The 21,752-nt window shown below is 50.4% G+C and overlaps 1 protein-coding gene across 4 annotated transcripts in view; it reads right to left on the bottom strand.

The window, feature by feature from the left end:
• Window positions 1–6: 6 nt before the first annotated feature.
• The window catches only part of ANKRD11 (ankyrin repeat domain containing 11), a 145,920-nt gene continuing 124,174 nt past the window's right edge, over window positions 7–21,752 (bottom strand). For 3 of the 4 annotated variants that reach the window (XM_057409727.1, XM_057409735.1, XM_057409746.1), the window contains 9 exons: window positions 20,316–20,486; window positions 19,004–19,207; window positions 17,060–17,202; window positions 16,369–16,516; window positions 4,544–11,256; window positions 3,209–3,307; window positions 2,982–3,125; window positions 1,814–1,906; window positions 7–617 (listed from right to left, as the gene is read on the bottom strand). In XM_057409727.1, the coding sequence (XP_057265710.1) occupies window positions 432–617; window positions 1,814–1,906; window positions 2,982–3,125; window positions 3,209–3,307; window positions 4,544–11,256; window positions 16,369–16,516; window positions 17,060–17,202; window positions 19,004–19,207; window positions 20,316–20,486 (7,901 nt within the window). In that variant the 3' untranslated portion in view covers window positions 7–431. Of the gene's footprint in view, window positions 618–1,813; window positions 1,907–2,981; window positions 3,126–3,208; window positions 3,308–4,543; window positions 11,257–16,368; window positions 16,517–17,059; window positions 17,203–19,003; window positions 19,208–20,315; window positions 20,487–20,783; window positions 20,887–21,752 lie in introns of those variants that run through there. The other variant, XM_057409757.1, reaches the window with a different exon arrangement.

Raw genomic sequence — 21,752 nt, 5'->3', positions numbered from 1 at the left:
CGCCATCGGTGGAAAAACAGAGAGCTGGAAAATCACGGTGTTCACAAGTACATGAATCACGCTGGGTCGCTGGCCCCGCTCAGCAGCTTCTGCAACACACAGACGGTGTCCTTGGCCTCCCCCTCTGCGCCTCTGCCAGTCTCTTGGCCGGTGCGTGCCCGCTGCCCGTGCAGCCCGGCTGCCTCCCTGCAAAGGAGATGCGCCCTGGCCCACTGCCCGGCAGAGCTGCCTTCAGTCTGGAAGCGAGGGACACGTTGTGAAGAAAGTGCAATTATTTTTCTCATTGTTTTGTTTTCTGCCGATAGCTGCTTCCTCCTCCTCTGACCAGGGATTCATCAGCAAGCGGTAAGGGTGAATGTGAGCTCGACCGCCCGACCTTGGAGGGCTCCCGTCCGTGCCAGTGTTCAGTGATGTCTCCTGGTTTTGAACTGTCATGCCGGCAAGAGGACAAAGTCATCGTTCACGTCGACCATTGGCACGTAGAACGAGGGCACCTCGTTCACGCAGAGGGATTTGTGCCCCGCAGGGTCCAGCTCCTGCACCTTCAGCTGCCACTCCATCCTTTGCACTGCGTTCAAAGCAGCAGCTTCGTGTTGCTGGCGCATGAGCAGGCACGTCTGGATCCGGGGGGGGAAGGAAGAAAGGACAAGCAGAAAACCATAATTTTAGTGCCTATAATGTGTATCCTTGTTGGAATAAATGAAGGAATTTAGGTAGGAATCATAAACAGTCTCAAACACAAAGTGAATGTGCAACCTGGTCTAGTGGAAGGTGTCCCTGCCCATGGCAGGGGTGGTTGGAAATGGATGAGCTTTAAGGTCCTTTCCAACCCAACCCATTCTATGATTCTATGAGGGGTAAGTAGGAGAGGGCAGGAAAGGCTCCTGCTGCACGTTCCACTTGGCAAAGGCAGGAGGCATGCAGCAATCATGGTGGGCACAGCAGCAAAGGATGCCACAGGCACGTTTTTAGGAAGGCAACCTGGACTTGAGATGCCTGCTGAGCCTAAATCCAGCAGAAGCAGGGGTGAACCCAAAAGGGCCTTGTGGGATGGCTTTTAAAGGGTCATAAGCACTCGAGGGCACTGACCCTGCTGGCAGCAGACAGTCCCACTGACCCCAACAGTGGCCCTTTGCTGCCCAAGAGCAGGGTCCTGCTCCCTTCATGGGAGCTGTCACCTCCCTCCATGTCACCACCTGGAAGCACAATCGTCCCCGCTCCCTCCCGTGCCACCAGAGCTTTGCAGACCACTCTGCAAATCACTGCACAGACTCCTTTCACCCTGAAGTTCACTACAGGCCTTGAGCTTGCTGCAGCACACACTGCTGGTGCAGAGCAGGCCCTGACTGACCCTAACTGACTTGAGAGGCTCCAGACCATACAGCATGAAGCAGAGTCCCAGACGGACAGACAACCCTTAGCAGAATATGTCTCCCACCCCCTTTTTGGAACCAGCAAGTGCTCCCCAAGTGCCCACAGAGGCTCCCAACTCTCCCCCATGCCATGCATCCCACCACGGAAGCATCCCACCTGCTCTAGCAGAAAGTGTCCCTGCCCGTGGCAGGGGTGTTGGAACTGGATGAGCTTTAAGGCCCCTTCCAACACAAATCAGTCTGGGATTTTATGACCCTGCATCATCCAATGCTGCCCATACCACCTCAGGACTCCTGCTCCCACCAGGGTTTTGGAAACCACAATGGCAGTTCTCAAGCTATAGCAACAGCCAGGACCCCTCCTGAAGAACCCCTCCTGCCAGGAGGAAGAGGAGCACGACCTGGTACCAGCCATGCACTGGCTCTCCCAAGCCTCTCACCTTCATTCGATCATACTTGTCATCCACGTCTTGCAACCAGGAAATGAACTGTCGCGCATTGAAACGGTCTCTGACCGATTTGTTTTCATCTCCCTAAGCAAAAGACAGCACAAGGGAATTACTTTATGCAGCTACAGGTCTAACACCCATGTTCCAACTCCTCTTAGGGCATACACTCATCAGAAACAAGGAGGAGGGAGGGAGAATAGAGCACACTGCTCCCAGCTGCTCTGGCAGCCCTCTGCCAAGGCTTCAGCCTCAGGCAGTGATGCACACACGTGTGCATGCATGCACTCCCCATGTCTGCTTGCTTTGCAGAGAATCTGTCTGTGCCAACCCATCAGAGCACTCACATCTCTCTTGTCTGCTTCAACTCATGCCCACGACTGTAATGTCTTCACTGTAAAAGCACAGACACTTGGCTGGGAAATGCTGAGGGATAAATCAAGGCTCTGGGATCAATACTCCAGGTCACTAATGAATTCCAGGATTCTATTCCTGCACAGGATCCCTCCTGCAATGCAGTAGTGTGCTTCCCTGAGCAGCAAGGCTGGCAGCAGCTGCAGGGGATGCTGGCAGGATGGTGTGGGACCAACTGCAGCCACATGGCCACCAGCTGCAGAAACTGGACACGATTCGCCCTTCCCTCGCACAGAAGGAAGAAATGACTATTTCTTGTGGCTTGTGAGATAGAGCCTGGCTCTGTCAAAGCCCCTATTCAGACACAAATCAATTTAATGGTTCTCTTCCCTTCCTTCAATAGGAAGGTATCTCAGAGTGTAGTAAAAGAAACCTTTTAAGGATGCAGATGATACTGATCAAGAAAAAGGGCAGACAGTCCTGAGACTCACTGATAAACACAATCATTTTTGCTTCTATCAGGACAACATGCTCCCTGTATCCCCACGTTCTGGATATATTTCCTTCCCTGGCACACATATGGGGTATCCCAGAACATGTGATACCAGAAACTGAGTCAGAGTAGGCATCCTGCAGGGTCAGACAGGAGCTGCAGGGCTCTTGCAGCATGTTCTGTATCTGTGTGCCATGGTAGGAGTAAGGCACCTGAGCAGGGAGAGCATTAGGAACTCCTCCCTCCCTCCATCCAGAAAAGCACATCTCCCTCAGGGTCTGGCACAGAACCTTCACCATCAAGACAGACACTGACCTGATTTTCTAGAGGCATGTTATAGACCTCGGAGTCCAGCAGCATGGTGCAGGCACTGAAGGGCACAGCCTGGTTGGCAATAGTCCTTGCTGCCCGACAATGAACTCTCAGGATCTCCTGCTCACAGGAAACGATGAGCTTCTCCTGAGGAAGAGCAAAGGAAGCAGTGAGCAGAGCAAATCCAGGACCTCCTCCCGAGCAGGAGTTTCCTGGGAGCACTCCCTTACCCGCTCTATGCTGTGCTGGAGCCGCAGCTTCCCTCGCACTGCTTCCTGCTGCTTGAAGAGCTCCTTCAGAGGCTCGGCGAGCGACGGTGGCGGTGCGATCTGTGGGCACACAGCAGCAGGGGGTTAGAGCCAACACTGCTGCTGGGTGCCCTGCCTGCACCCAGCACCCCCTGCCACGCAGCACATTGGCCAAGGGAGCTGGTGCTGCCCCGCAGGGTGATGTACTGAGCTTGCCACAGGAGAAACTCTGCCTGTGCCTCAGCAGGCAGGTGGCAAAGGACAACACCCTGACCATGCCTAGACCACAGCAAGGGGGGAGACAACAGGGCAAGAGGCGTCCAGTGCTGAGACATGAGGTCTGAGACACAGAACCAGAGCTTCCACCACCCCGTGTGCTGAAAAGGCAGTTTGTAAACGGGCCTGAACGTGTCTGATGAAGGGGATGACACTGCTGCAGAAATACTGCCAGGAGGCGCCCAATCTGCGCACTGGTGGGAAGGGTGCCTGGGTCCTGATGTGTCCTGCACCCTCCTGGGGAGCAAGGTGCTTCACAAGCACAGCCCAACTGCAGAACAGGGGAGCAGGGGGCTCTGGGTTAGGCTAGGAAGGGACAAGCGGATCTGAACACAGGCTGCAACCACTGTGGTGCTGGGGCAGACAAAGCAAGTATTAACTCATGAAAACAATACGGGCCACCTGCACAGAAATCCCCACAGACCAGGACATTCCAGCTGCCTGCAGCAGGCAAAGAAGCCTGACTTAGCTGGTCATGTTGACCTCCTCCTCCAGGCTGGATCCTGGACTTACTTCCTGCAACACTGTTTATTGATGCACCTGTATTAGCAAGCCCATTCATGCAGCGCAGCAGTGAAATTGAGATCCCACTGCCAAGGAGTGAGTGCTATTGGCAAGTCAAATATCAGAGCTTGGGAAAACAAAGGCAGGAGTTAAAAGCCATCTCTTTCCCACTAGTTCGTGATCTAGGTTCATGATCTGATTATTATACTGCTTGGAAAAGCAGTTTTGCCTTCCAGCCTCAAATCCAGTGGATTAGTACGAACCTGCTCTAAAGTCTGAACAAATCTCAAGTTCCTAAGCACAGCCCAAGGTCTCCTCTGCAAAAACACAGCATCTCAGAGGACGCATTTATCACGCAGCCGTCTACTTACCGAGGCTTTGATTTGTCATCATGGGCATGTTCTAAAAGTAGGCTAACACCATGGCCTGGTACTACTGGCACTGAAAGGGCGCTCATGGTGTGCAGGGGACAATCTGGCTTGTAGCAGGAAGGGAACCGTCCCTGGTGCTGTGGTTTAAAGAGAGAAGGTGACTCACCACTGGAATATGGAGCTTGCTTAGAGGCTTGCCATCCAACAGGTAGGAGCCCGTGTAGGTGACATACTCGGCGTAGCATTGCGGAGCTTGGGGAGTAATATAGCAGAGGATTTTCCGCTTCTCTTCAATCTTTTTCCTGATCTGGAGGTACTCGAAGTAGGGGTTAGACCTGTCGCTGTGGTAAGGCTCGATGTCATCCAGTTTTATAGCATCTACAATAGCTGCCAGTGTTTGCTGTATCATCTCCCTCGTCTGCTGGGTGGACGTGTTGATCTGCTGCTGCAGCTGCTGGTTGGAGCGCTGGAAGCGGCGCTTGCGCGGGTGCTGAGCCTGGGAATCATCGTCCTCTGTAACGCGGCTCTTGGCACGTGTGACGGGCGCAGAAACAGGAGGAAATTCCTTCTCAGCAGCAGCGGCGTTCTGCTTGTTTTGGTTGGCGAGCATCTGAGCCCGGTTCCTGGTAATCCGCTGAGGAATCTCTTCTATTTTCGGTGGTTTGGGAGCTTCTGCTACTGGTTTCTGCACTGGTTCCACGGTTTCTGTTTTAGCATTGCTCGGAGGCGCTTCTGCCTGCGAGGAGGGGGCCTGGCTTGCACTGCGTGCCGCAGCACCCTCCTGTGGGACACTGCCCTCAGTGGTGGCCGCGGGCTGGGGACAGCTCTGGGAGCTGCTCTCTGCCACACCACCAGAAGATGACTTGTCTTCACGTGCAGCCTCCGCCTCTTTGCTCTCTGCCTTAGCAGATTCAGATGGGGTCTGCTTTGAAACCTGTGCTTCCGAGTTCTCAGCTCCCTTTTCCTGGGCTACATTCTGCGCTTCTGAGGTGGCTTCTTTTGCAGCTACTTCTGGTTTCTGATCCCCTGCTTTTGGCTCTGTCTCTGTGGGCAGGGCAGCAGTTGCCTGCCTGGCTGGTGCCTCCTCCGACTCACCGGATGCTACTGTGGATGCGCTCGCTTTGATGACCCCAGCGCTTGCTTCTGAACCTGCTGCTGCGCTTTCCTCTGCCGCTTCTGCCTTGGTCGCCTCTGTCTCTGCATCCTTAGGTTGGAGAGGCAGTTCTGGTAGCGAGAAGGGGCCGAGGTCCAAGTCATCTGCATTGGTGAAGGGATCAGGCCACGTTACTGCCCCCTCTGTGCTTGCAGGCGCAGCTTTATTGTTATCCAAATACTTGCTTTCTTGTGCGCTACCAACTTCTGCCTGAGGTTCTGCTGGCACACGAGGGGGCTCTGGAGGTATCTCAGGTGCTGCTTCTGGAATAGGCTTGCAGTTATTGAAGAACGTGTCTAACCTGGTAGGGGACATGTATGGAGCTTGCCCTTCAGCTTTCACTGTTTCTCCTGGAACTGCTTCCTCAGCATTCTGCTTGACTTCATCAAGCCTTGGTTCAGACACTGACAGAGGGTAAGATATGGGAGAAACGGGGTAGGAAGTATCTGTGGGAATGAAGGCTACTGGTGCAGGATGAATTGGCTCTAGGGAACAGAGTGGTGCTTTAGGGGACTCAGAGAACCTCTGGGGAGATTTCATCAGAAGCTCTGAGCCCATGGACCAGCTGACCGAGTGCTCTGCTGGGTTACCCATCAGGCTGGGAGGAATGCCAGGGTCAGTGCTCCTGGACTGAGGGTTATCCCAGTCTATGTTGTTCTGTTCCGGCATACCTGAACTAAAATGGTTTTCTTCGATTGATGGTAAGTAAGTAGATTCTGGTGGCATAATGGAAGCTGTAGCTTGCTGCTCTTCGGTGGTATCCAAGGGCATGCCGAGGTCGGGGGGAAGAGCACTTTCTACTGAAGGAGCCAGCAATTCATCTCTGTGGGAAGGGGAGGATTTTGCTTGTAAACCAGAAAAGACACTTTCAGGCGACTGGGAAACTCCGCTGACAGCTCCTGGTGCGCAGTGCAGAGCTTCCACTTTGGGTGATGAAACCCCATAATCTGGTGAGTAATACCCAGGAGATAAACACTGGAACTTCTCAGCAGGGACAGAAGGAAGGGGAACTTTCTCCTCCATTAAGTGTGGCACTGGAGAGTCATAATTTGACGTTGCTGGAACACTTTGCTGCCTGAAAAATTTATCTCCGACACTGAATTCTTCTTCAGGTGCCCTTCTGATATCAACTGAGATGGAACGATAAAGGTTTGTGGAGGGTATGGTCCGAGATGGGGTCTGACCGGCGTTCTCAGGGAGCACACTGGAAACGTTGGCGTATCTGTCGAAGAAGGATGGAGAACAGGCGTTCATGGACATGGTGGATATGGGTAGTGAGTGCTGGGAGTCTGCACATTCAAACATCAGGTCTGTGTAGTCTTCGTTGCTGCACGAAGGAGTCCTAGGTGTCTGCATCACCTCCTCGTAGCTTGGACACGAGACGACGGATGCTGGGGTTGGAACTCCCGTCGGCCGGTTCTGATCAGGCCTGGGAGATGCTGGGAGGATCTCCTTCAGCTGAGGACCCGTTATCCAGTCCTTAGAGTCTGTCCCAACAGCAGGCTGGGGTTTGTTTTCTGGTGACAGCATAGGTGTCAGTGGACCCAGCTCTTTCAGCTTCTTGTCCTTGAGTTGAGTATCCAGCGTTAACGGCTTCTTCGTTGCCAGATCCAGACTCCTCTTGCGTGCATCTTCTGAGGTTTTAAGTTTGTCCTTTAATTTGGGGTCTCCAGACCTGTGCCTCATTTTCTCCATCTGCTTCATTCTCTCTTTGTGCCTTTTGTGGCGCTCCTCGATTTCCAGGTCTTTCTGGCTCAGCATCCTTTCAAAGCTGGTCATCATCAAATCACCGTCTCCCAGAAGCTTCTCCCTTGGCCTGGCTTCTTTCTTTCCGGTGTCTTTGGAAAGGGTTATTTTTTCATTCCCGTTGCTTATTTTTATTGACTCCGATTTGTCTTTCTCTTGGTTGTCCTTGAGCTTTTCCTTCAGTTTGGTTTCGCCGAATTTGAGGTTGTCCTCCTTCGATTTATCTTTAAAGGCGGTAACTTGCGGACTGTCCTTAAGCGTTGACTTTGGATCCTCTTTGTGATGTTTGAAGAAACCATCTGCATGTTTGTCTCTATGTTTTTCCTTTTCCTCCTTCCATTTTTCCTTGTGTTTATCTCGCTTCTTCTTCTCTTTAGCTGTGCTGATGGTGCTGGAGCCGTAACTCTTGTCTTTTTCCGCCTTCTTTGACAGCTCTCTTTCAGAATCATTTTTATCTTTCTTTTCAGAAAATAAGTAATCAATGCTTTTCTCTGGTTCCTCATCAGCCTCTGTCTTCACATTGTAGGAAGTGCTAAAAGCCTCCCCATCCACAGAGAAATCTTTTTCATAATGAGTGGAATCCTTTCTGCTGATGGAGTCTTTGAATTCTTCTGTTTTTTCCTTTTTCTCTGTCTTCTTTGTTTTTTCTTTCTCATGACTCTTCTTTGACGAAGATGAGGAATGTCTGTGTCTCTCCTTCTCCTTGAGTTTGTCCTGCAAGCAGGTTAAAGGGAGAGAGTCCTTAAACTTTTCTTCAGTGGCATCGGTAAGAGAGAGGTTAGAAGACTCAAAGAGGCTGGTCAGTCCCGGATCCTGCCCTCTATCTGTGAAGCTGTCAGAAGAGATCTCACTGATTTTGTCATTGGAGTCATCTCTATAGTCGTTCAGAGCCTCCTCCTCCAATTTCTCCAGCAGGCTCTTCTCTGACTCCCCTCCTTTCGAAGATTTCTTCTCTTTGGAGTGCTCTTTATCTGGCTTCTCCTTATGCTTGCTTTTCACCTTGTCATCATTGGCATGTTTCTTTTCAACCTTTTCTGGGAGCTTTTGCTTGGTTTTCTTCTCTTGAGTGGAATCTATGGACGTTCTGTCTTTCCTGTCCTTGTACTTTTCGGTAGAGTCTTTATCTTTCTTCTCCTTGTGTTTTTCAGAGGAACTCTTCTCCTTCTTCTCTTTCCCCCCTTCTGATGTCCCTTTGTCCTTTTTCTTCTCCTTGGAGTCCTTATCCTTCTGCTTCTCTCCTGAGTGCTGCCTGTCGGAGTACTTGCGGTGCTTCTCAGGGTACAGCTCCTTCTCAGCAGCTGCACTGTCCTCCTTCTCCTGCAGACTATCCAGACGATGCATGTCGCTCCCAGCAGAGTCGCCAGCTTTGAACCCACTCAAGCTGTACTCATCCCTCTCGTCTTCGCTTTCATCTGTGAAGATGTCTGCAATGCTGTACCAGCTTTTCTCCTTGCCTTTCTTCTCATCCTTTTTCTCGGAGAAGTCCTCTCGATCTGCGGAGAAGTTTTTATCTTTCTTGTCTTTAACCTGGTCAAAAGAACTCTTCCTTTCTTTGTCTTTGCTGTGCGGGTCTTTGTACTTCTCTTTAGTCTCTTTTTTCTCTTTGAAACTCTTGTCAAGTTCTTTGTCTTTCAGGACTTTCTCAGGAGCAACTTTTTCAATTTTCTCCTTGTCGCCTTCTTTGGACTTTTCCTTGTATTTTTCTGGCTTCGCCTTTTCTTTTTTTTCTTTATCAGGAGCATCTTTCTTCTCCTTTTCCTTCCCAGAATGGTGTCTCTCCCAGCTCTCCAGAGGCTTACCACTGAATTCAGGGTCAGGCTTATCCTTGAAAAATGTTTCACAGCCATATTCTTTAAAGTCATCTCGATAGGGCTCTTCCTGCTTCGTTTTGGTGTCTTTTCTATCTTTAGAGCCATCAGAGGAATCTTTTCTGTCTTTGGTGGTTTCACCTGCATCTTTTTCTTTCCTCTCCTTGACATTCTCCACAGAATCCTTCCTCTTTTTATCCTTTTCAGGCAAATAACTAGGAGGAACTTTGTGTCTGTCTGTTTGGTCCTTTTTCTTCTCGGAGCTTTTGTCCAAGTACTCCCTTTCTTTCTTCTTTAAGAAAGTGTCCTTTTCATTACGTTTCTCGTTGTATTCTTTCTTCTCTTTCATTTTATTTTCCTTTTTCTTGTCTTTAGTTTCCTCTTTTACAGGTTCTATGATTAGTTTTGCCACGGTGTCATTTTTAATCTCCCTGAAATCTGTTACTGGAGAATCCCAGCTATCTTCACCTTTGAAGTCGAAGGATGAGTCAGAAGACAAGTCTGAAAACCACCTCTCTTGCTGATCATCTGAAAGGCTGAACTTTGTGTCCTCGCTTTCAGGAAACTGGGTTTTGTTATTAAACTCATCAAACCCAGACTCATCCCTGTAAAGTTTGTCTTTTTTGCATTTCTCTTTCTCTTCCTTGAAAGCTTTTTCTTTCTCTAGTTTAGAAACCTTCTCTTCCTTCAGCTCATTCTTCTTTTCAGATTTTGACTGCTTGTCCTTTGATTTTTTCTTTCTCTCCTCTTTGTGTAGTCTTGGCTTCTCCTCCTTGGGAGACTTCTCTTTTACAGGTTTCTCTTTTTCTGATTTACTTAATCCTTCTCTGAAGGATTTGCTCATGTCTTTACTACCATCTTTGACTTTTCTTAATGATTTCTCCTCTTTCAAGGATTTTCCAGTCTCATCTTTAAACAACCATTCCTTCTCTTCGGCTTTACCTTTGGGGAGCTTTTCCTCCTTCTTACTGTGCTCTCGCTCATGCTTTAACACCTTTAGTTTGTTTTCGACTGGATTTTCTGTCTCCACTATCAAGCCTTTCTCAGGCTTTTGTTTAGAGTCCTCAAATTCAAAAGAAAAGGTTTTGATTATTTTAATGTCTTGGCTGATGGGACACTGCCCCTTCTCCTTGTTTTTATGTTTGTGTTTTGTTTTATGCTTTTTAACAACCTTCCCCTCTTTGTCCAGCTTTGGAATTGCTCCATCCACATTGCTATGGAATGAATTCTTTTTCTCAGAAACAGTGTTGTGTGTGGTGTTTTTCTTTCTGTGCTCTGTTTTCTTCCTGACTGGCTTTAGCGACTCTAAGCTCGAGTCCTCGGACGAGTAGTCTGACTCGCTCGTCAGTCTCGTCCTGGTGGAGTCCGATAAGGAACTGACATCTGACCAAGCTGGAGAAGATATGGTTTTCCAATTGTCCGTCCTCCAGTGCTTGGAGTGCTGTTCTGTAAGGTTAGCATTATGTTTCTGGGATGCTAAACTCCCATGAGAAGAGGTCGATGAGGCAGACAGAGAGTTAAACAAGGAGGATTCCTTTAGCACTAGCCTGGAGTCCTTTACACAGCTAGAGCTCTGAAGAGAGTCTCTATCATCCTCCTCACTCTCCACATTTTCACTCTCTGATTCAGAGGAACAAAACTTGTCATTTTTTTTGCCAAACCGAACCTCTTTGTTTTTTGTCTCTTTCTTCCGCTTCTTTTTTACTTTGCTTTTCTCCTTCTGCGGCTTTGTGCTGGCGGGCTCTCGAATCTTGCTGCTGGGCAGTATCGAGTGGCTCGAAAGTCGCAGCTTCTCCCCTGTCCCCACAGCAACACTGGTCTCCTCCTCGTCCGAGCTGTCCGACAGGATGCGGTGGGCAGCTTTCTTTGGTGTAATTGTGTTATTTTTAGTATAAGTTTTCACTTCCATTTTGGGTATGGAAATGAAACTGTTTGCTTTAGTCTCTTTTCTGTAATCCTTTTTCAGCAGATGTTTGTCATCAACAGGCGGGACCCGGTCCTGCTCATCATCCTCATCAAATTCATACTCATCTTTCACTGGGGTGATGGTTTTGGGGGGCTCCTGGGCCTTGGGCTTGTGCTTCAAACCCTTCTCAAACTCTGAGTCTGTGTTATTGCCATCAACAGAGCTGGAGGGAGCGAAGGAAGGGGCATCCTCCTCTTCTGAGGTCTCTGCAGACAGAGAAGAACAATGTGTTAAGGGCTGCGAGGGGCTTTGGGGAGGCAACATGATCAGTCTGCTGTATATGTGACCCCTGTAAACACCCCTGCCACCCTTCTGCCTTACCCAGCCTTTGCTAAGTTTGCAGCTGATAGCTCGAAATGTTGGGTTGGGAGATCTTTTATAAAGGGATAGCTATCCAGTCTCGAACCTGCACAGGCTGCTCCTCAAAACAACATCCTGGGTGTATCAAGAGAAGAACCTGTTAACAGGGTTATGACTGCACAAACCATAGGTCAAGACTTCCCATGAGACTGGAAACTTTAATTAGCATGGATTAAAACCTGCAGTGTTCTCCATTCGTGGGACAGGCTGTAGCAGGGGGCTCTGCTGAGGGGTAGCCTGGGAGCACTGGTATGGAGAGCTGTGCCCTCCAAACGGGGAGGGATGGGGACACACAACGAGCATGCAAACCTCCTCCTCTCTACACACAAGCTGGACTGCGGTCAACTGCTGAGCTGAGCAGCTCGAGAGAGGACGCCTTCAACACCTGAGCAGGGTGAAGCTCAGTGTCCAGAAGCCTCAACTCAGAGCGGCGAGAGCCTCGAGTCCTCAGCTGACGCAAGCATGGACTCAGAGGGGGCGATGACAGGAGGGACAGCACCAGCCCTGACTGAGTAAAAAACCACCCTGGGGAGTGGGAACGATCAGGAGTGTGGTATGGCAGTTTGTGCAGGCAGGTGAGCAGGATGGTGAGCACTCGCCGTATGAGCAGGGCCCGGTGTGGGAGCTCTGCTCTGGCTGCCCCGGTGGTGGCCAGCGTAGGCACCCAGACAGAGCCGATGAGAGGGGAGGCTGCAGTGCAGAGCTCAGGGTGCAGAGAGTGCCTGCACTGGTCTGGTGAGGGGAGGGGGCACGGTGGGCAGGGCTGCTCTCGGTGCTCCCTGGTGGAGGTCCTCCTGCAGCAGGGGCTGAGCTGCGGGATGCTGTTAATGGGCTGAAAGATGTCAGGGAAGCTGAGAGGAAGCAGGAATGCTTGCTCCTGGCCCAACCTGTGCAGGGGCCTAAAGCATCCACTGCAGCTTATGCAGGAAAGTAGGAGGCCATTAACCCAGGAAGCTGGGAATTAGTGACAAAAAAAAAACAACAAAAAAGGGAGGAAAAGGACAATTAAAAGCAAGGGGCTTCCTCCTAAATCTGTTGTCCCCACGCAGAACAGCTTTGTGCAGGTGTGAGCAAACACACTCGCACCATGAACAGAACAGCCGGCTGGTGCACTGGTAAAGAAGATCTCTACTGGTGCTGCCAGGAAAAAGCGGCGGGTCGTAGTGGTAGGGGACTCTGCTTTGAAAGGGACAGAGGCACCCATCTGCTGGCCTGACCCAGTCTCAAGGGAGGTGTGTTGCCTACCAGGGGCACGGATCAGGGATGTGGCAGAGAGGCTGCCTGCTCTAGTAAGTCCCACGGATTATTACCCACTTCTGGTGATGCATGTGGGTGCTAGGGATACAGACAGCAGTAGCCCGGGGAACATGAAGAAGGACTACAGAGCCCTGGGAGAGGTGGTTAGGGGCTCTGGAACTCAGACTGTCTTTTCATCAATTCTCCAGGACACACGGGAGGACCTTAAAAAGGCTAGGAGGATTGGGCAGGTTAACAAATGGTTAGAAGGGTGTTGCCACAGTCAAGGGTTTGGGTATTTAGAACACAGGACTCAATCTGGGAGCCAGGTCTACTGGGGGCTGGCGGAGGGTCGCGCAGCAGTTTTGGTAGGAGTCTTGCCAGGCTGGTCAAGGATGCTTTAAACTAGGTGTGTTGGGGAGGGGGGCATCATTCCATCCCAGCACTCCCACTCAGCTGCCAGCACCTATAATAAATGCTCGGGGCAATGTAGAGATATCCCAGCCGCTCCAGCCAATGAGCCAGCTTCAGTTGGAGCTCGACTCAGATGCCTCCATACAAACACCCACAGCATGGGGAACAAACAAGAGGAATTAGAGATGAGTGCACGTCTACGGGGGTATGATATAATGGGCATCACAGAAACATGGTGGGATGGCTCCTATGACTGGAGTGTTGGAATGGAAGGTTACAGGCTCTTTAGAAAAGACAGGCCTGGCAGGCGGGGAGGGGGAGTTGCCCTTGATGTTGGGGACAGGCTGGAGAGTATGGAACTCTGTCTGGGGACAGGTGAGCAGTCCACTGAGAGTTTGTGGGTCAGGGTTAAAGGGAGAACAGTGATGGGAGACATTACTGTGGGGATCTGTTACAGACTGCCTGACCAAGAGGAACCTGTGGACGAAGCACTTTATAGACAGATAGCAACAGCCTCACACTCGCAGGCTCTAGTTCTCACGGGGGACTTCAACCACCCTGACATCTGTTGGAGGGATGGTACGGCCCGGCACAAGCAATCCAGGAGGTTCCTCGATTGTGTGGAAGACAACTTCCTTCTGCAAGTAACAGAGGAGCCGACAAGGAGAGGTGCCATGCTTGACCTTGTGCTCACCAACAGGGAAGGGCTCGTTGGAAATGTGACTCTCCAGGGCAGCCTTGGATGCAGCGATCACAAGATGGTCCAATCTGAGATCCTCAAGACAGTGAGAAGAGTGTGCAGCAAGCTCACTGCCCTGGACTTCAAGAGAGCAGACTTTGGCCTTTTCAGGAACCTGCTCAGTAAGGTTCCATGGGATACAGCCCTAGAGGGCAGGGGGGCCCAAGACTGTTGGATGATACTCAAGGATCACCTGCTCCAAGCTCAGGAGTGTTGCGTCCCAACTAGAAGGAAGTGCAGCAGGAGGGCCAAGAGACCTCCTTGGATGGATAAGGAGCTGCTGAGGAAGCTTAGGGGGAAAAAAGAGGCTTATAAAAGGTGGAAGCAGGAACAGGCAACCTGGGAAGAGTACAGGGGTGTTGTCCGGGAAGCTAGGGACCAGGTTAGGAAAGCTAAGGCCCAGTTAGAATTAAACCTGACTAGGGATATTAAGGATAACAGGAAGGGATTCTATAGGTACGTAGCGAATAAAAAACAGACTAGGGACAACGTCGGCCCCCTCTGGAAGCTATCAGGAGAACTGGCTGCCCTGGATTTGGAGAAGGCTGAGGTTCTGAATGACTTCTTTGCCTCGGTCTTCACTGGCAAAGGCTCTGACTGCACCCCCCAAGTCTTGGAAGGCAGACACAGGGACTGTGAGAACAAAGACCTTGTGCCCCCTGTAGGAGAGGATCTGGTTCGAGACCATCTTGAGAACCTGAACGTGTGCAAGTCCATGGGTCCTGATGAAATCCGCCCGCGGGTCCTGAAGGAGCTGGCAAATGAATTTGCTGAGCCACTGTCCATTGTAGTTGAAAGATCATGGCAGTCAGGTGAAGTTCCCAAGAACTGGAAAAAGGGAAATATAACCCCCATTTTCAAGAAGGGGAAAATGGATGACCTGGGGAATTACAGAGCAGTCAGTCTCACCTCTGTGCCTGGTAAAATCTTGGAGCAGATTCTCCTGCAAGGCATGCTAAGGCACATGAAAATCAACAAGGTGCTTGGTGACAGCCAGCATGGCTTCACTAAGGGGAAATCCTGCGTGACCAATTTGGTGGCCTTCTATGATGGGGCTACGGAACTGATGGACAGGGTAGAGCAGTTGATGTCATCTACCTGGACTTGTGCAAAGTGTTCGACACTGTCCCACACGACATCCTTGTCTCTAAATTGGAGAGACATCAATTTGATGGATGGAGCACTCAGTGGATAAAGAACTGGCTGGATGGCCGCATACAAAGAGTTGTGGTCAATGGCTCAGTGTCCGGCTGGAGACCAGTAACGAGTGGGGTCCCTCAGGGATCGGGGCTGGGACCGGTCTTGTTCAACATCTTCATTGCTGACATGGACAGTGGGATTGAGTGTGCCCTCAGCAAGTTTGCCGATGACACCGAGCTGTGTGGTTCGGTTGATACCCTGCAGGGAAGGAATGCCATCCAGAGGGACCTTGACACGCTTGTGAGGTGGGCTGATGCCAACCTCATGAAGTTTAACCATGCCAAGTGCAAGGTCCTACACCTGGGTGGGAGCAATCCCAGGCACAGCTACAGGTTGGGCAGAGAAGAGATTCAGAGCAGCCCTGTGGAGAAGGACTTGGGGGTGTTGGGTCGATGAGAAAGTGAACATGAGCCGGCTTCAGCGTGCACTTGCAGCCCAGAAAGCAACCGTATCCTGGGCTGCATCAAAAGGAGCGTGACCAGCAGGTCGAAGGAGGTGATCCTGCCCCTCTACTCTGCTCTCGTGAGACCTCACCTGGAGCATTGTGTGCAGTTCTGGTGTCCTCAACATAAAAAGGACATGGAACTGTTGGAACAAGTCCAGATGAGGCCACGAGGATGATCAGGGACTGGAGCACCTCCTGTATGAAGATAGGCTGAGAAAGTTGGGGCTGTTCAGCCTGGAGAAGAGGAGGCTGCGTGGAGACCTCATAGCAGCCTTCCAGTATCTGAAGGGGGCCTGTAGGGATGCTGGAGAGGGACTCTTCATTAGGGACTGTAGTGACAGGACAAGGGGTAACGGGTTAAAACTTAAACAGGGGAAGTTTAGATTGGATGTAAGGAGGAGGTTCTTTCCTGTTAGGGTGGTGAGGCACTGGAATGGGTTGCCCAGGGAGGTTGTGAATGCTCCATCCCTGGCAGTGTTCAAGGCCAGGTTGGACAGAGCCTTGGGTGCCATGGTTTAGTGTGAGGTGTCCCTGCCCATGGCAGGGGGGGTGGAACTGGATGATCTTAAGGTCCTTTCCAACCCTAACCATTCTATGAGTCTACGATTCTATGACTAGTTCCCATATTGTAAAGGTAAGACATCCATTTACCTGCAATTGGCTTCCAATCCTACATCTCGATTGTACCAGGCAAGTCATCTCAACGTAGGCTTCCAGGGCAAACAGCTAGAGCTCCCGGAGCTAAAGCGGGTGGTTATGTTGTCTGAATTTGGGTTACAGCTACAGATGGACTCCTGACCGTGGCAGCAGCGTGCAGGTATTCTGACATGAGTCTAACTTCACTGTCCTCTTAAGGTCTCTGTATTAACAGACAGCTGCAGGCCACAACCATCACTCCTATGTTCACATAAAAGTCAATCTCACCTGTCGAGCTCTCTTCGCTAGAGGGGTATGTGGTCTTTCCCAAGAGCAGATTCACCATGGTGGGAGAATTGGCTACTTTTAAAGGTGTCTCGCCCTTCCTGTTGCTTTGATGAGGATTCCCTCCATAATGTAACAACAATTTCACCACCTGAAAACAGAAATTGAGACTTGAAGTCACTCATGACATTTTGATTCCAGGCTTTTTGTACAACTTTCGTACAGAACTAAAAGGGGGATGTCCTCAAGCAGTCTGTTGTCAGAACATGCCTTAAGGTACAAACAGTCTTCAGTAATAAAGACAAAAAACAGCAACATGAACCAACTTGAGAGGAAAGAAGGGAAAAGAACATGACATTTTATCCCCTGAAATAGAGGAACAGCAAAAGTAAAACACAAAACCAGCACCAGGGCAGGGAAATTCCTGTCCACTACTATCAGCAGCAAATGATAATAAAATCACAGAATCCTAGAATATTTTAAGTTGGAAGGGACCTTAGAGATCACCTAGTTCCAACTCCCCTGCCACAGACAAGGACATCTCCCACTAGACCAGGTGGCTCAAAAAACTGTCCAACTGGCCTTGAACACTTAAAATAAACAGAATCTCTGATTTTGCACAGTCAGCTGCTTAAGGCATGAGTTAGAAAAAAAGTTATTAAAAACAGAGCTACGGAGTCCAGCAAAAACCAACCTTGAAGTGCCCGTTGTTGGCTGCATCGTGCAGTGGGGTGTCATCATCCAACCCCTTTGTGTTGACTTCAGCGCCCGCAGCAAGCAACTGCTTTGCAACATCATAATAACCCCGGTTGCAAGCCTCGTGCAATGCTGTCCAGCCTGCAAGCAAAGGGACACTCAGAACATGGACATCACCTTCATGGAGAAAGTTAGGGGTGGTGAAAATCTCACGCTGCGGGTGTGAATGTGTCAAGGGGTCTGTTCCTCTGATGGCCAACGTGATGGGCTTGTTTGCCTGGCTCCCCATGGCACAGCACGAAGAAACCTGCAGCTCTGCCTTTGTTACTCCAGCCAGGTGGTAGCTGAATCAATCCTGCTTTTCCCTCTGGTCATGAAATGTGCTACACAAATCTAGATAGTTAGATAATCTATCAGAACGGACACAGCCCCGGGAAATGAAAAGGCAAAGGTTTATGTAGGAAATAAGGAGAATTACTGATGCTGGGTGAAAGCCATCACCAAGGCCTCAAATCCTTTCCTCTTCCAGCTCCTCCATAAGGGCAAAACACTGCTGCCCATATCAGGATGAGCCCTGAGATACAGACATGGCTTCCCTACACAGATCTCACAAATATTTTCTGTGTACTCTCCAAAGCAAGCAGCCATTGCAGCTGCAAAACAGGCCCCTGCCTCGGCGAGAAACCAAACAGCATGCCTCCACAGTAACAGTGGCTCAGGTTCTCAAACAAACCTCCAAGGAACACGGAATGAAATATTTTATCATGTTCAAACAGACTATTTTTAAGCAGAAATTGTTCTGAAGTTTCCCAGCAAATGTGCTTGGTTCCTTCGGTGTTTTGCTGATAGCATCGTGGGAGCTCGTTCCATTAACTTCACTTGGAGCATTAAGAAGGAGCACCTGTGACCAGAATTAATCACAACTGATACTTCAGCCTAGCACTGGTATTAATCATACAGGCAGAGGAACATGCAGATTTATTTATAGCTCCAAAATCGTGCAAAGAGAACAGCAAAGAGCAAAGTGAAGCTCTGGGATGTGCTGGAAGAAGGGCTAATTCAGCCCCATCACTGGCACGGGTGTGCACCAACAGCACTGCTCGCCACCTCATGGCTGCCTTCTCACCATAGGACTTGGGGCTGTTCCCATCCCAGACTCCCTTCCCCATTCCGAACACCAGAAGCAGGAGCTTGGTGGCCCCACTGAGGAGGAGAAGGAGGTGGTGAGGCTCCTGAGCGTCAGGATGGTCAATGTCTCCTCTAACTCAAGACACTGGGCTGGTGCAGCTGGGAGCCTGACCCCAATATTTGGTACTTAAAAACAACCCCAAAAAGCTGTAGGCATCAGCCACTCAACCCTGGAGCAATGACTTTACAAACCCACTCTTGTCAGTATTTTTGTGCACATGACTTCTTGTATTTTAAGTAAAAAAAGAGCTAAACCAGCCCACTTCCCTTTGTGAATTCCCCTCCAGACTTCCAAGAATACACCCTCTTGGAAGGACACAAGAAAATGGAGAAGAGGGTCCTTGTCACAGTATAACAGTGTGTAGCTGCAGCAGCCCCAGAGATGGCTATGGATCTAGCCCAGCACAGCATCACTGCCCTGAGCAGGACCATGTTCAGACCAATAGCATAGCCTGGGAATTCAGCTCCCAGACTACAACAAGGGAACTGATGCTTTTCAGGGATTTATTACTTTGACAGACTTGACGTAGGGTTTTGTTGTTTTGTTTTTAGACGACTGCAAGATTTTTTTCCTCCCCAAAGGACAAACAATTTTTGGTTAAGCCCCTATTTACAAGTCACAAACCCACATTATAAAGAAACTTCTTTCTCTAGTGGGAGACGTTCTTAGAGGTAGAACAGTCAACCAGGCTGGGAAAAGGTTCAGCTGCCAGTGCTGACAGGTTCCCTGCAGTGCTGCCAGCAGGCTGGTTACCTGCGAAGTCTTTCACATTGACATCTGCACCCTCGATTATGAGCTCCTTGATGCGCCGGGCATCTCCTCGGATGGCAGCTCGATGCAGCCGAGTCTCTCCTCGCTCGTTTCTCTTATTTACTTTATCTTTGGTTTTGGAGGCAGAGTTAGGAGTTCCCTTCTGACAAACTGTAGACTGAGAGGGATGCTTTGGTGTTGTGTCAACTGCACGGAGAAAAGAAACAAGAGTGAAGAACCACAACTCAAAGGAAGCCTAAAAATCCCTTAGAGGGAGCTCTTGCAACGCGTTTCACCTTGCCTCTCCCTAAAACGCTCACCATAAGGCATGAGAGGCAACTGCACCTCTGAAGTCGCTGTGAAGACAGAGGAAAGCCTGTGTATGCATAATGCAGATATTAATTGCAGGCTGCCAAAGTCCACTGGAGAGAACTGCAGTCCTTGCAAAGACTGTAGGCAATCCCAGGATTTGGAAGCAGATAATGCAGCTCCTTACCCTAAAACCTCATTTCCTAAGGGAAGCTGCCTGTAATACATGAGGTCTGACAGCTCTGGGAGGAGGCTGCACATTTCCTGAGAGAACATCTGAATGCTCTGAAGACTACGAAGCTTTTCTGCCTCCCCTTTTCCTCACCCCAAATAACAGCAACATAAGCAGCTAGATCCGTGTTAAGAAGAAACAAAATATGTGGCTAGAGCTGCAACATCTGTGTGTAGGGTGCAGATGTGCTCATACAGACAGCACAGTGCCTCTAAAAACCCCGGGGGGTCATGTATGAAGCAGATAAAAATGACTAAAATACAAAATCCATGGTAAACACGTTCCAGATGCTCCACATCTCACGTTACAGTTGCAGTGGTTACACATCCTATCCCTCTCCACAGGAAGAAACCTTAAAAAAACCCACAGAGGAAGATATTCTAACATTATTCACAATGTTCCTTTACTGAGTTAGCCCCAGAGCCAGTGGAAAACGTGAAGGTCTAGCACGAAGGAGCTGCCGCGGAACCGAAGCTGCAGTGAAGCAGCCAGGGCAGGCTCAGTGGTGGCCTGGATTTGGCCCACAGGACGTCTGCTACTGCCTTATGCTAGAAGGAGGAAGGGCAGCAGCAGCCACATGTGAACCTACAGCAGTGCCTGCAGCGGGAGCAGGTATCCTGCTGCCCCACTGCCACATCTCACCTTTGGCACTGTGAGCAGGGAGACCTCATGGAGCATCCTCAGGGATGAGCTGCCAGGGGGTTACAGCTCATCCCTGCTGCCTTCAAGGAGCTCCCTTAACCACACTGAGCAAACCCACCCTCTGGACCTTACCTGGGCTGTTTGCAGACTCTTCTGCTGTCATCTGCATAAGGAGAGCAACTTGCTGGCGCTCGGACAGTGGATATCCTGCCCGTATCCCCGAAAGGCCCATTCCGAAGAGCAAGCCAGGCTTTCTGGTGGCGGGTTCCTTTTTAATCCTCTTCCGCTCGGGACCCTGCTTTTCTGTGGAGACACAGAAACACAAGCTGTGAATGCTGCTGGAACTCAAAGCCATGTTTGCTTCTGAGCGGTGCTAACAGCTCTTCAATCCAATTCTGTACCTCACAAATGGAAAAGCCTGTGGTGAAGTATGCATCCCTGCAGTGGGAGCACCAGCACCCAGGGCAGCTGGGACACACACTGCTCCTGCTGCCCACCAGCTCTTCTGACAGTGTCTCCCAGTATAGGCTTCTACTATTTCTCCCCCCACCATCAAAGAACAGTACAAGAGGGGGGAAGCAGGTCCTTTGTGGTCTGTACCTTCCATCTTGCTTCTAGGAGCCTCCATTTCATGCCATGGTGCTTTGAGGAGTGTATGCAGTCTTGCACCACCACAACGTGGACTGAACTGGAGGCACCTAAAAGCCTCAACAAAAAGTGCTAGCAAGACACAGGCTGACAGCTTGGAAACGTTACCATCTCATCCCTTCGTTATCATCAAACGGGTGCACTGCCCCTGGGAGCACCAGGCTGGTCCTCTCCTCCCCAGTGCAGAGCACACACCTGCAGGTCAGGCAGATGACTTCTTAGCCATATATATTCCTGCATGCCTCTTAAGAAAATGCCGAAAAGGAGGGCAGGAAGAAACTCCTGTGCCTGGCTTGTCATCCCCCAAATCCCAGCCTGACCCTCAGCCTCCTAAATCAGCCAGCTACAAAGGCAGCTCCCACCGATGGGCTGTGCGTGGCCTCCTCTGGAGCTGGAATTTGCTGCTGGAATGCCATATGCACAGGGATGAGACAAACCCCAGCTTCACCCTGCACCTCCAGCTTTGCTCTCAGGAGCCACGCAGCAGCAGCCTGCTGCAAGCTGGTGAGAAGTGGACCCTGCACTGTGCAACTTGCTGCATCCCTCCCCATGCCCAGCTCAGGCATCCAACATCAGTGAGAAGTCTGGTACTAATACAGCCTTGTCTTGAGTATTTTCCTGTCTTTGTGCAAGTATTGATCCCTTTCCCATTCAAGGAGAGTCAGCAGCCCTTCCTCTGTGCTTCTGGTTTGTTTGTTTTCTTTGTTGATGCTGTCAGGTGAAAGCATAAGTTCTGCTTCATCCTCCTCTCCAGCAGGTCCACAGAGCCACAGCCATGCCACAGCCATAGAATCACAACCCTCACAGGGAAGAGCTTCTGCCTAAGAGCTCATCTCAGTCTCCCCTCGGGCAGGTTAAAGCCATTCCCCTTGGCCTGCACCTACAGGCCCTTGTCCCAGGCCCCTCTCCAGGTTGTGAGTC

This window comes from Pezoporus wallicus, unplaced genomic scaffold (genome assembly GCF_028554395.1).
Source record: "Pezoporus wallicus isolate ANWC-B61680 ecotype Strahan unplaced genomic scaffold, APGP_CSIRO_Pwel_v1 contig_8436, whole genome shotgun sequence".
Lineage (NCBI taxonomy): Eukaryota > Metazoa > Chordata > Aves > Psittaciformes > Psittacidae > Pezoporus > Pezoporus wallicus.
This window is presented reverse-complemented; position numbering and strand designations above follow the sequence as displayed.